The sequence below is a fragment of the Oncorhynchus gorbuscha genome, linkage group LG16 (assembly GCF_021184085.1).
Source record: "Oncorhynchus gorbuscha isolate QuinsamMale2020 ecotype Even-year linkage group LG16, OgorEven_v1.0, whole genome shotgun sequence".
Lineage (NCBI taxonomy): Eukaryota > Metazoa > Chordata > Actinopteri > Salmoniformes > Salmonidae > Oncorhynchus > Oncorhynchus gorbuscha.
This window is the reverse complement of record NC_060188.1, coordinates 4,867,196-4,883,242: the sequence shown is the minus strand read 5'-3', so window position 1 is coordinate 4,883,242 and position 16,047 is coordinate 4,867,196. Positions and strand designations below refer to the sequence as shown.

General features: G+C 43.9%; 1 protein-coding gene across 6 annotated transcripts in view; it reads left to right on the top strand.

The window, feature by feature from the left end:
• The first annotated feature begins 15,872 nt into the window (after positions 1–15,872).
• The window catches only part of tnrc6c1 (trinucleotide repeat containing adaptor 6C1), a 39,503-nt gene continuing 39,328 nt past the window's right edge, over positions 15,873–16,047 (top strand). For all 6 annotated transcript variants that reach the window (XM_046304145.1, XM_046304144.1, XM_046304143.1 and 3 more), the window contains exon 1: positions 15,873–16,004. In XM_046304145.1, coding sequence (XP_046160101.1) covers positions 15,980–16,004 — 25 coding nt within the window. In that variant the 5' untranslated portion in view covers positions 15,873–15,979. The remainder of the gene's footprint in view (positions 16,005–16,047) is intronic.

Sequence of the window (16,047 nt, the reverse complement as noted above, 5' to 3'; positions counted from 1 at the left end):
CTGTGCAGGTGTTGTTACACGTGGTCTGCCACTGCGACGATGATCCGCAGTCCGTCCTGTCTCCCTGTAGCGCTGTCTTAGGCGTCTCACAGTACGGACATTGCAATTTATTGCCCTGGCCACGTCTTTTTCAGTGTGAACTAAAACAAAATGGGAGGTATACCCAAAAGATAATGGACCTATGGAACAAAATAAAAGCTAGACAGTCAGGGAGAATCTAAAATGTAAAAATGATGCCTTCAGGAGTATGTTTGTTATGGCTTGAGGCCCCCATTGACTTTGTTATAATGTTGAGTCACTCCGATTAGCGTAAACCATGGCAAAATGTGTAGAATTGCAGGAAATGTGCTTTAAAATTGAATTTTTGTCTCTAAGCGTCATGGCTAAATGTGTAGAATTGCAGGAGATTGGCATTAAAACAGTTACATTTTGTCAATGCGACCAACAGGAGGGCCTCTAAATGTTTTGTTTGGCCACGCCCACCACCTAAGCCCCGTTTTGATCCGGAAAAAACTGTTCTGTGTGTAGTGTTTCAAACGTTCAGTGATTCAGCAGGTCAGATATTTGGTAGTTTGGAGTCTAGATACATTTCCTGTTAAGATTTCATGTTTGTCCTTCATTTCCCTTTTCTGAAAATGTAACATTTTTGGCACTTGTTTTTCTTGTTTGCTGGTTAGAGGGAGTCTGAAAGAGTTCTGTTGTGTGTTAGTACTGTCTGAAGAGCTTTGAGTTGTGCTGACCAGAGCTATTTCCTGTAATGGTGGAGCGATGAAGACCTGGCAGGGCCTGAGTGGGACTGATCTGGCACAGATAAAGACAGGGAGCAGGGTAGAGAAGGAAAGAGGGAGAGAAGGAGAAATAATTGGTGAGAGGGGAGAGAGTGCAGGTCAGAGAGGTGGACTGAGAGGTGTTTTTATTTATTTTTGTAAATGACAATTGTTTCTCAATTGACTTAACTTCTAAAGAAGTTATAGAGAGTTGAAGAGAGCGAAGTGGGGAGGGGGGGGGTGAAATGAGAGAGTGAGAGGCCTAGGTCTGTGGGCTGGGTGACTCATGCCTTACGGTAAAAGCTCATGATTCACTTCACTCTGGCAGACTTCTCTGCTCACTCGCGCGCTCTCTGTCTCTCTTTCTCTGGGCTGCTAGGATAGGCCAGGGAGACACTGTAGGCCGCAAGATGGTGCTGGACCAGCATACAGCTCTATCTCCTCTGACACGCTACACTACAGTACAGACACGTAGCATACAGAGTCGTACAGCTCATACGCATGCTCCCTCCCACCCGCTCTCTTTAATCTTTCTGGCGCAGGCGTTCCACTAGCGACCCACATCGACAAAATCTGGTGAAATTGCAGATATAGTCAAAATAAACATTAAGAAAAAATACAAGTGTTATACATCGGCTTAAAAATGAACTTCTTGTTAACCTCTCTGGGATATGTGGGATGCTAGGGTCCCACCGGGCCAAAAGCCAGGGAAAATACAGAGCGCCAAATTCAAATAAATTACTATAAAAATCAAACTTTCATTTAAATCGCACATGCAAGATAGCAAATTAAAGCTACACTTGTTGTGAAATCAGCCAACATGTCAGATTTCAAAAATGATTTTCGGCGAAAGCAAACGATGCTATTATGTGAGGATAGCACCTCCATACTAACATTTTACAACCAAGTAAAGGAATTAAAAAATTAATCACTTACCTTTGAAGGTCTTCATATGGTTGCAGTCACAAGAGTCCCAGCTATTTTCGTTTTGTTTGATAAAGTCCCTCTTTATATCCCAAAAACTCTGTTTTGTTGGCGCGTTTTGTTCAGTAATCCACTGGCTCCGAGGCGGTCAAAACATGCAGACGAATACATCCTAATAGTACCGGTAAAATTCCTCAACATGTCAAACGATGTTTATAATTTATCCTCAAGTTGTCAATTGTCTAAATAATCAATAATATTTCAACCGGACAATAGCGTATTTTTATTCTACCTTTATTGAACTAGGCAAGTCTGTTAAGAACAAATTCTTATTTTCAATGACTGCCTAGGAACAGTGGGTTAACTGCCTGTTCAGGGGCAGAACGACAGATTTGTACCTTGTCAGTTTGGGGGTTTGAACTTGCAACCTTCCGGTTACTAGTCCAACGCTCTAACCACTAGGCTACCCTGCCGAAGGGCGCGCACTCGGTCACGCTCGCAAACCAGCTTCCTCAGTCCACTGACAAAAAGGTCTCCTCCTTCATTTTTCAGAAAACAAGCCTGAAACAATGTCTAGACTGTTGACATCTAGTGGAACGCATAGGAACTGCAATCTGGGTCCTAATCCATTAGCCACTGAATATGCAATAAAATGCAAATTAATGACTTAATCATACAATGTGATTTTCTGGATTTTTGTTTTAGATTCTGCCTCTCACAGTTGAAGTGTACCTATGATAAATATTACAGACCTCTACATGCTTTGTAAGTAGGAAAACCTGCAAAATCGGCAGTGTATCAAATACTTGTTCTCCCCACTGTACATACATATAGCCATGCATATTGTCACCTGTTGCATGTGTTTATGATGGTACTGAGGATGACCACTGGCTACTGACCTTCTACAGACACATCAGGCTCCATTAGTTCAGTCCTGAACCCCCACTACAGGTTCTGAGAGAGGTCCCCTATTTCCCATCTCTGTCTGCCGCAGCCCTTTACACTCATCGACATTGGAATGCAGTGGCATGTACAGTAATATCCTATACATGACGTCAGACCTCAGGTCTCCACTTCACAACTCTGTCGGGGTTTTGACTGACAGACGTTCTGAACTTGAGCACAACAAGAAGTTTCCCCCATCCCTCCCACATTGTTTTGTTGTCTGAGTAACTTAAGAGGACTCGACGTACAGTATTTTTGAAAGATGAGACATTAAGGATTATAATAAATACCACTGATGTCATACAAGATAGCCAAACACCCGGGAGTCCAAATGTGCACTTCACTCTTCATATCATAAAACAAATGGAATATACAGTGTCAACACATTTCCATTTCCATGTCAGTGTCAACATTTATGATCGCTGTGTTTGATGTACAGTTACCAGATGACCTGGTGTTTTACCCTGGGTTATCCTGAACACAATGAGCCCGTGTTTGATGTACAGTTACAAGATGACCTGGTGTTTTACCCTGGGTTATCCTGAACACAATGAGCCTGTGTTTGATGTACAGTTACAAGATGACCTGGTGTTTTACCCTGGGTTATCCTGAACACAATGAGCCTGTGTTTGATGTACAGTTACAAGATGACCTGGTGTTTTACCCTGGGTTATCCTGAACACAATGAGCCTGTGTTTGATGTACAGTTACAAGATGACCTGGTGTTTTACCCTGGGTTATCCTGAACACAATGTGTTTGATGTACAGTTACAAGATGACCTGGTGTTTTACCCTGGGTTATCCTGAACACAATGAGCCTGTGTTTGATGTACAGTTACAAGATGACCTGGTGTTTTACCCTGGGTTATCCTGAACACAATGAGCCTGTGTTTGATGTACAGTTACAAGATGACCTGGTGTTTTACCCTGGGTTATCCTGAACACAATGAGCCTGTGTTTGATGTACAGTTACAAGATGACCTGGTGTTTTACATCCTGAGATGACCTGACCTGTGTTTTACCCTGGGTTATCCTGAACACAATGAGCCTGTGTTTGATGTACAGTTACAAGATGACCTGGTGTTTTACCCTGGGTTATCCTGAACACAATGAGCCTGTGTTTGATGTACAGTTACAAGATGACCTGGTGTTTTACCTGGTTATCCTGAACACAATGAGCCTTGTTTGTTGTACAGTTACCTGACCTGGTGTTTTACCCTCCTGAACACAATGAGCCTGTGTTTGTTGTACAGTTACAAGATGACCTGGTGTTTTACCCTGGGTTATCCTGAACACAATGAGCCTGTGTTTGATGTACAGTTACAAGATGACCTGGTGTTTTACCCACAATGGGTTATCCTGAACACAATGAGCCTGTGTTTGTTGTACAGTTACCAGATGACCTGGTGTTTTACCCTGGGTTATCCTGAACACAATGAGCCTGTGTTTGATGTACAGTTACAAGATGACCTGGTGTTTTACCCTGGGTTATCCTGAACACAATGAACCTGTGTTTGATGTACAGTTACAAGATGACCTGGTGTTTTACCCTGGGTTATCCTGAACACAATGAGCCTGTGTTTGATGTACAGTTACAAGATGACCTGGTGTTTTACCCTGGGTTATCCTGAACACAATGAGCCTGTGTTTGATGTACAGTTACAAGATGACCTGGTGTTTTACCCTGGGTTATCCTGAACACAATGAGCCTGTGTTTGATGTACAGTTACAAGATGACCTGGTGTTTTATCCTGGGTTATCCTGAACACAATGAGCCTGTGTTTGTTGTACAGTTACAAGATGACCTGGTGTTTTACCCTGGGTTATCCTGAACACAATGAGCCTGTGTTTGTTGTACAGTTACCAGATGACCTGGTGTTTTACCCTGGGTTATCCTGAACACAATGAGCCTGTGTTTGATGTACAGTTACAAGATGACCTGGTGTTTTACCCTGGGTTATCCTGAACACAATGAGCCTGTGTTTGATGTACAGTTACAAGATGACCTGGTGTTTTACCCTGGGTTATCCTGAACACAATGAACCTGTGTTTGATGTACAGTTACAAGATGACCTGGTGTTTTACCCTGGGTTATCCTGAACACAATGAGCCTGTGTTTGATGTACAGTTACAAGATGACCTGGTGTTTTACCCTGGGTTATCCTGAACACAATGAGCCTGTGTTTGATGTACAGTTACAAGATGACCTGGTGTTTTACCCTGGGTTATCCTGAACACAATGAGCCTGTGTTTGATGTACAGTTACCAGATGACCTGGTGTTTTACCCTGGGTTATCCTGAACACAATGAGCCTGTGTTTGTTGTACAGTTACAAGATGACCTGGTGTTTTACCCTGGGTAAAATGAAAATAAAATAAAGGTCAACCATTTAAAAAGGCATACAATAATTTTGGAGGGAAATATTTAAGATGACCTTCAAGGTAGATCAACTTGGCTTAATAGCGGGAGTATTTACTAATGACTATAATGTTTTGCTGACTTAGTCTATTAAACTGTCTACGTCTCCTCTTTCCAACGGTTGTTTGATGCTCCAGCAGCTCAACCTCTCGATGCACAGGGGTGTAGAAGCGCCGGTGTTCTTCTAGCCTACACTGAACCTTTTCATTCCTTGCTAGTAGATGAATAACTCTTATCTTTTTAAAAAGGTTGGATGTGTCTGACTTTATTCATTATTCAACAGCAGTCGACAAGGTTGTTCTGGCTCTGAGGCCTATATTGCGCCAATGTTGTGTCAAATGGACAATGTGCCCGTCCTCTCCAACCTGGCATGGTATAATTTGATACAGAATAATTTCTTAATTTTATAGACTAATCAACGCTGATAAATAGGCTATAGACATTTAGCCTTTTTATTTGTTGCTATTTTAATGATAGTATGACAATCACATCTGTTTCTCCTCTTCATACTTTCCTTGCCAATTCATTATCTTATAGCCTACTTTCAGAAAGCCAATGGTAGGCCAAGGTTTTTAATATGTTTTAAGGAAGGGAGAAATATTTGCTCTTGACTGACATACTGGTGGATTTGATTGACGGGTCCTTTTACAGTGGTGTGTGTGAGTTCGCTGATTCTCTCTCTCTACTGGCCTATATGTCCACTCAGAAAGTTTGCTGAAGTAGCCTGTCTGGAGTCCATCTAATAAGAATCAAATGCTCCTGTCATGATTTAATCTCGTAAAAGGCCTATTTGCAGTAGCTTAGGCTACATTATTTCTCTCATTGTGGGGTTCTTCTCTTAATATTTATAAGTAATAACCTAAATAATAATAATGACATGCCGTGATAATAATGAAGTGTATTGGGTTGTTCCAAATATGTTTATTAATTTACAAGCATATCCATGTACAAACAGACCTCCCCTTTTTACATAGGGCTTTTGAGGCCTAAGACAACAGTAACATTGAAACAAAGTGGACACACAAACCAGTAACGTACTGTATGGAAACACTGACATTTGAGGCCTAAGACAACAGTAACATTGAAACAAAGTGGACACACAAACCAGTAACGTACTGTATGGAAACACTGACATTTGAGGCCTAAGACAACAGTAACATTGAAACAAAGTGGACACACAAACCAGTAACGTACTGTATGGAAACACTGACATTTGAGGCCTAAGACAACAGTAACATTGAAACAAAGTGGACACACAAACCAGTAACGTACTGTATGGAAACACTGACATTTGAGGCCTAAGACAACAGTAACATTGAAACAAAGTGGACACACAAACCAGTAACGTACTGTATGGAAACACTGACATTTGAGGCCTAAGACAACAGTAACATTGAAACAAAGTGGACACACAAACCAGTAACGTACTGTATGGAAACACTGACATTTGAGGCCTAAGACAACAGTAACATTGAAACAAAGTGGACACACAAACCAGTAACGTACTGTATGGAAACACTGACATTTGAGGCCTAAGACAACAGTAACATTGAAACAAAGTGGACACACAAACCAGTAACGTACTGTATGGAAACACTGACATTTGAGGCCTAAGACAACAGTAACATTGAAACAAAGTGGACACACAAACCAGTAACGTACTGTATGGAAACACTGACATTTGAGGCCTAAGACAACAGTAACATTGAAACAAAGTGGACACACAAACCAGTAACGTACTGTATGGAAACACTGACATTTGAGGCCTAAGACAACAGTAACATTGAAACAAAGTGGACACACAAACCAGTAACGTACTGTATGGAAACACTGACATTTGAGGCCTAAGACAACAGTAACATTGAAACAAAGTGGACACACAAACCAGTAACGTACTGTATGGAAACACTGACATTTGAGGCCTAAGACAACAGTAACATTGAAACAAAGTGGACACACAAACCAGTAACGTACTGTATGGAAACACTGACATTTGAGGCCTAAGACAACAGTAACATTGAAACAAAGTGGACACACAAACCAGTAACGTACTGTATGGAAACACTGACATTTGAGGCCTAAGACAACAGTAACATTGAAACAAAGTGACACACAAACCAGTAACGTACTGTATGGAAACACTGACATTTGAGGCCTAAGACAACAGTAACATTGAAACAAAGTGGACACACAAACCAGTAACGTACTGTATGGAAACACTGACATTTGAGGCCTAAGACAACAGTAACATTGAAACAAAGTGGACACACAAACCAGTAACGTACTGTATGGAAACACTGACATTTGAGGCCTAAGACAACAGTAACATTGAAACAAAGTGGACACACTAACCAGTAACGTACTGTATGGAAACACTGACATTTGAGGCCTAAGACAACAGTAACATTGAAACAAAGTGGACACACAAACCAGTAACGTACTGTATGGAAACACTGACATTTGAGGCCTAAGACAACAGTAACATTGAAACAAAGTGGACACACAAACCAGTAACGTACTGTATGGAAACACTGACATTTGAGGCCTAAGACAACAGTAACATTGAAACAAAGTGGACACACTAACCAGTAACGTACTGTATGGAAACACTGACATTTGAGGCCTAAGACAACAGTAACATTGAAACAAAGTGGACACACTAACCAGTAACGTACTGTATGGAAACACTGACATTTGAGGCCTAAGACAACAGTAACATTGAAACAAAGTGGACACACTAACCAGTAACGTACTGTATGGAAACACTGACATTTGAGGCCTAAGACAACAGTAACATTGAAACAAAGTGGACACACAAACCAGTAACGTACTGTATGGAAACACTGACATTTGAGGCCTAAGACAACAGTAACATTGAAACAAAGTGGACACACAAACCAGTAACGTACTGTATGGAAACACTGACATTTGAGGCCTAAGACAACAGTAACATTGAAACAAAGTGGACACACTAACCAGTAACGTACTGTATGGAAACACTGACATTTGAGGCCTAAGACAACAGTAACATTGAAACAAAGTGGACACACTAACCAGTAACGTACTGTATGGAAACACTGACATTTGAGGCCTAAGACAACAGTAACATTGAAACAAAGTGGACACACTAACCAGTAACGTACTGTATGGAAACACTGACATTTGAGGCCTAAGACAACAGTAACATTGAAACAAAGTGGACACACTAACCAGTAACGTACTGTATGGAAACACTGACATTTGAGGCCTAAGACAACAGTAACATTGAAACAAAGTGGACACACTAACCAGTAACGTACTGTATGGAAACACTGACATTTGAGGCCTAAGACAACAGTAACATTGAAACAAAGTGGACACACTAACCAGTAACGTACTGTATGGAAACACTGACATTTGAGGCCTAAGACAACAGTAACATTGAAACAAAGTGGACACACTAACCAGTAACGTACTGTATGGAAACACTGACATTTGAGGCCTAAGACAACAGTAACATTGAAACAAAGTGGACACACTAACCAGTAACGTACTGTATGGAAACACTGACATTTGAGGCCTAAGACAACAGTAACATTGAAACAAAGTGGACACACTAACCAGTAACGTACTGTATGGAAACACTGACATTTGAGGCCTAAGACAACAGTAACATTGAAACAAAGTGGACACACTAACCAGTAACGTACTGTATGGAAACACTGACATTTGCACATTTCTTTTGAGTCTGACAGCCTGTGTGTTAAATTGTCACATGTTGGTATTGACAATCTGACATTTCTTAATTGGAATACTAGGCTTCTATTTAGAGGTAATAATAACTTGAATAATAATAATAATTGAAATGCTATTGATGATAAAGTGTAATGGTAATAGTGAAGTTGCAGAGAAAAGACACTGGTTTCTTTTGAGTCTATGCTCCAATCCTGGTTGACTTGGAAGTTGAGGTTAGGGTCATTTGCCAACACCATCACAGTCCTACACACAATCAACGTTGTTATGTTTGGATTCCGTCTTGCCAGGTGAACCGTTATCCTCACTTTTAGATTAATCATTTTCCCATAATCTCCAAACGGGTTTCTTTTCATTGCTACCATGGTTATGCATTTGCTTTCCATATTTCTTCTGTAAGAAACATTTTAAATGTAGCCCTGTCCATACAGACCAATTCCCACAACTGTATGTACAGGGTTAAAGATCCCCTCTTGAAGCAGTGTGTCACCCACTGAATGTATTGATTTGACAGTATTACCCCTCACCCTATAGGGCAGCACATGCGCCAGGCTGTGGGTGTGCAGGATGTTACGGCCCATACGGAGGCTACGTGGTCCCGTAACCAGATCCCTCCCCACTGAATGTATTGATTTGACAGTATTACCCCTCACCCTGTAGGGCAGCACATGCGCCAGGCTGTGGGTGTGCAGGATGTTACGGCCCATACGGAGGCTACGTGGTCCCGTAACCAGATCCCTCCCCACTGAATGTATTGATTTGACAGTATTACCCCTCACCCTAATAGGGAAGCACATGCGCCAGGCTGTGGGTGTGCAGGATGTTACGGCCCATACAGAGGCTACGTGGTCCCGTAACCAGATCCCTCCCCACTTCTGTTTCTCGCTCTCACACTCTCTCTACCTACAGAGCATTCGGAAAGTATTCATACTCCTTGATTTTTCCCACATTTTGTTACGTTACAACCTTATTCTAAAATTGATTAAATAAAAAAAATCATCAATTTACACACAATACCCCATAATGACAAAACTAAAACAGGTTTCAAAGAAATTTCTGAAAATGTATTAAAAATAAATAGATACCTTATTTACATAAGTACAGTGCATATCAGAGAAAACAAGGTTGAAGGAATTGTCTGTAGAGCTCCGAGACAGGATTGTGTCGAGGCACAGGTCTGGGGAAGGGTACCAAAACATTTCTTTAGCATTTGAAGTTCCCCAAGAACACAGTGGCCTCCTCATTATTAAATTGAAGAAGTTTGGAACCACCAATACTATTCCTAGAGCTGGCCGCCCGGCCAAACTGAGCAATCAGGGGAGAAGTGCCTTTGTCAGGGAAGTGACCAAGAACCAGATGGTCACTCTGACAGAGCTCCAGAGATCCTCTGTGGAGATGGGAGAACCACCCAGAAGGACAACCATCTCTGCAGCACTCCACCAATCAGACCTTTATGATAGAGGGGCCAGACGGAAGCCACTCAGTAAAAGGCACATGACAGCACGCTTGCAGTTTGCCAGAATGCGCCTAAAGGACTCTGACCATGAGAAACTAGACTATCTGGTCTGATGAAACCAAGCTGATGCACCATCCCTACGGTGAAGCATGGTGGTGCAGAATCATGCTTTGGGGATGTTTTTAAGCGGCAGGGACTTAGAGACTAGTCAGGATCGAGGGAAAGATGAACGGAGAAAAGTACAAAGATCCTTGACGAAAACCTGCTCAGGACCTCAGACTGGTTCACCTTCCAACAGGACAACAACCCTAAGCACACAACCAAGACAATACAGGAGTGGCATCGGGACAAGTCTCTGAATCAGAACAACAGTTTTCAGCTGTGCTAACAATTTCAAAAGGGTTTTCTAATGATCAATTATCATTTTAAAATGATGAACTTGGATTAGCTAACACATCGTGCCATTGGAACACAGGAGTGATGGTTGCTCATAATGGGCCTCTGTACTCCTATGTAGATATTACATTACAAATCTGACGTTTCCAGCTACCATAGTCATTTACAACATTAACAATGTCTACACTGCATTTCTGATCAATTTGATGTTATTTTAATGGACAAATGTGCTTTTCTTTCAAAAACAAGTACATTTCTAAATGACCCCAAACTTCTGAGCGGTAGTGAATTTAAATGTGATATTTCAGTTTTCAATTTTTTATAAATTATCAAAAATGTAAAAAATATTAATAATTTAAAATCTTTTAAAATTGCTTGGTCATTATGGGGTATTGTCTGTAGATTGATGAGGAAATTTTAGAAAAGGCTGAATGTAATAAAATCGAGGTATCTTAATTTGAGGATGTTTGTTACAGCAAGAAAATAGTCCTGCAGCAACAGGAAATATGGATTATAATTCATGCACATTTTCGTAGCGGTTGATCCATTTTTCGTAAGGGAAATTTCTGTGGAAATTACAAACTTCTGAAGCCTTTTTAAACATCAAACAATACACATTTGAAATGTCCTGCATTGCAGGAAAGTTGTCCTGCAACAGGGTGATCAAATTCAGATCCTACATCTGTAGTTGATTTTTATAAGGGCGTTTTGCATTGCTTTTTAAAGTATGTCTGTGTCCTCATAACGGCACTCATAGAAGTGTTACCTTTACATATTTTAGCAGTAGGTTTGTTGTGCAAGCTGAAACAACTGCATAACACTGGAAGCTGTAGGACCCCAGCGATAGGCTGCCATCCTAGAGTCTGTCTGTTGGTGTCTCCTCTCGTTGAGCTGAGGACCCAGCTTGCCTTCTCTGTGGCCCAATGGCCGCCAGCGGTGTCGCCAGATTTACGTCACGTCGTCATACACACACGCAACAGGAGAACAGGGACACAGTGGAGGTTGTTGTGTAAGACCTTATGTCTTCCCTCACACTGCCCCCTCCCCTCTGCCCGTCTAAACGTTTTGTAACCGTACAGTGACGGGCTCCACACACACACACACACACACACCTTGCATGGTGGTTACTTTATTATTAGACGACCTGTGCCACCTGGGGCTTAGTCAATAGTCCATCTATAAATTGTACTCCACTGAATCTATGAGAAGAGGTATGGTCAATAATACAAGACTCGGTGGCCTTGAACAAACTGAGACAAACATCCAGCTTATCTCTACTTCATAGTAGTCAAAGCAATACAAGGACGTCCCTGCTGTATGTAATGCTGCCATTTTCTACTATCAGTTATTCACCCACATTACACTTTGTTATGGTAATCTCCGTGTTTGCATGGCCTGCTTTGTTTTTGTCTCAGACCCAATGTGTGTTGCTCTTCTATAATCAAGATGATGTTGAATAAAGTCTGCCACTCGAAGTTGCAGCTTTTCTGGGTTACATCTGTTTATAGCATACTAGGCTTGTGCCTTACTCAGGGTGAGTGTGTTGACAGGACAGCACACAATTCAGTTGAGCATGTTTTCATCTAATATTGTTTCTCTATGGGCCAATAGTCATCAGACTGTAGGCTAATCATGGGAATGGTAGAGGAGGTTTGATGGTGGGGGTGCAGCAGTGTGTGTGTATGGTAAGTAATAGTGTGTCTGGTTGGAAGGATTGAAAGAGCAGCCGTCTTTCTCTCTACAAGCCTCTCCTCTCCTGCCCCCAGGGGTCTTCATTTTGCCTGGACCAACCCAGCTGAGACCTGACTAACACATCCATCTCTTCTTCACTCTCTCTTCCACTTTTTCTCATTCTCTGTGCTGACTGTGACTATCCAACTCTCCTCCTGCTCTCACTTTCTTTCACACTCTCTTCCTCTTCGTATCTACCTCACCTTCACACTCTCTTCCTCTCCTCATCTCCCTCACCTTCACACTCTCTTCCTCTCCTCATCTCCCTCACCTTCACACTCTCTTCCTCTCCTCATCTCCCTCACCTTCACACTCTCTTCATCTCCCTCACCTTCACACTCTCTTCCTCTCCTCATCTCCCTCACCTTCACACTCTCTTCCTCTCCTCATCTCCCTCACCTTCACACTCTCTTCCTCTCCTCATCTCCCTCACCTTCACACTCTCTTCCTCATCTCCCTCACCTTCACTCTCTTCCTCATCTCCCTCACCTTCACTCTCTTCCTCTCCTCATCTCCCTCACTTTCACACTCTCTTCCTCTCATCTCCCTCACCTTCACTCTCTTCCTCTCCTCATCTCCCTCACTTTCACACTCTCTTCCTCTCCTCATCTCCCTCACTTTCACACTCTCTTCCTCATCTCCCTCACTTTCACACTCTCTTCCTCATCTCCCTCACCTTCACACTCTCTTCCTCATCTCCCTCACTTTCACACTCTCTTCCTCATCTCCCTCATCTCCCTCACTTCTCACACTCTCATCTTTCCTCTCCCTCATCTCCCTCACTTTCACACTCTCTTCTCCTCATCTCCCTCACTTTCACACTCTCTTCCTCATCTCCCTCACCTTCACTCTCTTCCTCATCTCCCTCACCTTCACTCTCTTCCTCATCTCCCTCACCTTCACTCTCTTCCTCTCCTCATCTCCCTCACTTTCACACTCTCTTCCTCTCCTCATCTCCCTCACTTTCACACTCTCTTCCTCTCCTCATCTCCCTCACTTTCACACTCTCTTCCTCATCTCCCTCACCTTCACACTCTCTTCCTCATCTCCCTCACCTTCACACTCTTCCTCATCTCCCTCACCTTCACACTCTCTTCCTCATCTCCCTCACTTTCACACTCTCTTCCTCTCCTGATCTCCCTCACTTTCACACTCTTCCTCTCCTCATCTCCCTCACCTTCACACTCTTCCTCTCCTCATCTCCCTCACCTTCACACTCTTCCTCTCCTCATCTCCCTCACCTTCACACTCTTCCTCTCCTCATCTCCCTCACCTTCACACTCTCTTCCTCTCCTCATCTCCCTCACTTTCACACTCTCTTCCTCTCCTCATCTCCCTCACTTTCACACTCTCTTCCCCTCCTCATCTCCCTCACTTTCACACTCTCTCACCCTACAAACCCAACTTGTTGAAACATAATGAAAGGAAAAACTACTAAACAAAAACCTTAACAGCAGCAATGTCTAGGCTGAGATTGCAATTCACATCCGTCCGCGTTTCTGGGAAACAGCAGCGAGGTAGTGGATTGGAGGTTTGGGTAAGTGCCATCCAGACAGTTTACATGAAGGACATTATTTATACACAAAGCACCAATCAGAGGGTCTTTGATGACCTCACTGCACGTTGACACACCACACACACAGTGGAAAAGGCTGGGGCCTGGGTTTCCACATAAGGAACCACTGTTCTTCTGGTGGGACTTTGACGTATTGTGTGTTGGAGCAGTAGAGGTTCGTTTGTAAACAATACCCACCTTCAGTTAGCTTAGGAGCTGCTGCTGTTACTGCTTCTCTTTTGCAAGCCTCTAGCTAGCGCCCGGTAGCTGCCTGTCTCTAGCTAGCGCCCGGTAGCTGCCTGCCTCTAGCTAGCGCTCGGTAGCTGCCTGCCTCTAGCTAGCGCCCGGTAGCTGCCTGCCTCTAGCTAGCGCCCTGTAACGGCCTGCCTCTAGCTAGCGCCTGATAGCGGCCTGCCTCTAGCTAACGCCCGATAGCGGCCTGCCTCTAGCTAGTGCCCGATAGTGGCCTGCCTCTAGCTAGTGCCCGATAGTGGCCTGCCTCTAGCTAGTGCCCGATAGCGGCCTGCCTCTAGCTAGTGCCCGATAGCGGCCTGCCTCTAGCTAGTGCCCGATAGCGGCCTGCCTCTAGCTAGTGCCCGATAGCGGCCTGCCTCTAGCTAGTGCCCGATAGTGGCCTGCCTCTAGCTAGTGCCCGATAGAGGCCTGCCCCTCCTCTGTTTAGCTCTCTTTTTCTCTAACCCCTCCTCTCTGCTGTCTCTCTACCTCATTTTCTCTCTTCTTCTCCCTGTCTTTGCCATGCTTTCACTTTTCTCTCCCTCCCTCCCTCCCTCGCTCTGTCACTCCAGACCTCACTGTGTAAAGACAGACGTTTAGCTCTTCTTGGTCTCCTGCCCACCTCCATGTGATCTTCATTTTATGTGTTTATGCTGTTTTCCATGCAGCCGTTGAAGTGGTAGTGTTTCTCCAGGCCAAACTGGGTCTGTTTTGCGTTCCAGGGAGCTGCTCTGGTATGTGCTGTGTCGTCCCGCTGCAGACTAGTCTGTCTCTTTCTGTTTGGGATGTCACACAACAGCAGTTTTTGCGTCATCTGCCAGCATACTATAGGAAATCGTTGTGAAGCAGGTGGGGGAGGGGTGTGTGTGTGTGTGTGTGTGTGTGTGTGTGTGTGTGTGTGTGTGTGTGTGTGTGTGTGTGTGTGTGTGTGTGTGTGTGTGTGTGTGTGTGTGTGTGTGTGTGTGTGTGTGTGTGTGTGTGTGTGTGTGTGTGTGTGTGTGTGTGTGTGAACACGTGCATATGATATGTGTACATGCATATGTATCTGAATGCATATGTGCATAGAATGTGTCTGCATATCTGGATGCGTGTTATTGTCTGAGTGTGCAGGTGAACATGTATGTTTTCGTGTGTATGTGTGTGCACATTTGAGTGTCATTCCTGAACACTCAACGATGCAGCAAAAACTCTTCCTCTCTTCTGCTTTTGGAGAGGCTTCCATTGTGGCCAGGCTGTGCTCAATGTAAATGGAGTGGTCCTGGCTAAACATTTAGTGACCACTCCAAAAGCATGAGGGAGGGAGGGAGGGAGGGAGGGAGGGAGGGGGGGAGGAGGGAGGGAGGGAGGGAGGGAGGGAGGGAGGGAGGGAGGGAGGGAGGGAGGGAGGGAGGGAGGGAGGGAGGCAGCAAAAAGGAATCTCCCTTTTGTTTAGTTTTTTCTCTCGTGAGCGAGCGGATTGAGTGCACAATGAAATGCTCTCGGCTTTAACCATAACCCTCTACGCCTGCCCCTACTCTCTCTGAGAGAGAGATAATATCCTCTCTCCATGGATAGGAATAGAGCGGAGTTCTAAATAAAGCCAGAGAGAAAGAGAGAGGGGCAGGATGGTTCTAGCCAAGCCAAAGCAGGCTGGAGCAGAGCTGAGGGGGGAGGGTGTGTGTGTCTCTCTCATGCCGCGAGAGCTCGCAGCTTCTTGGCAGTATTTCAAATATGATCCTCTGAAAGCCCTGGCGAGCCGAGCAGACATATTGAGACTAGAGACACACGGGGATGGCCGCCTGCGCCGCCACCGCTTCGCTCCAAACGTAGCGCTCGCTCACCATGGTCGGAAGGTACCTCTCCTCAGGTATTGTTCCTGCTTTTCGGCCGTGATCCCCCCCCTCTTTCTC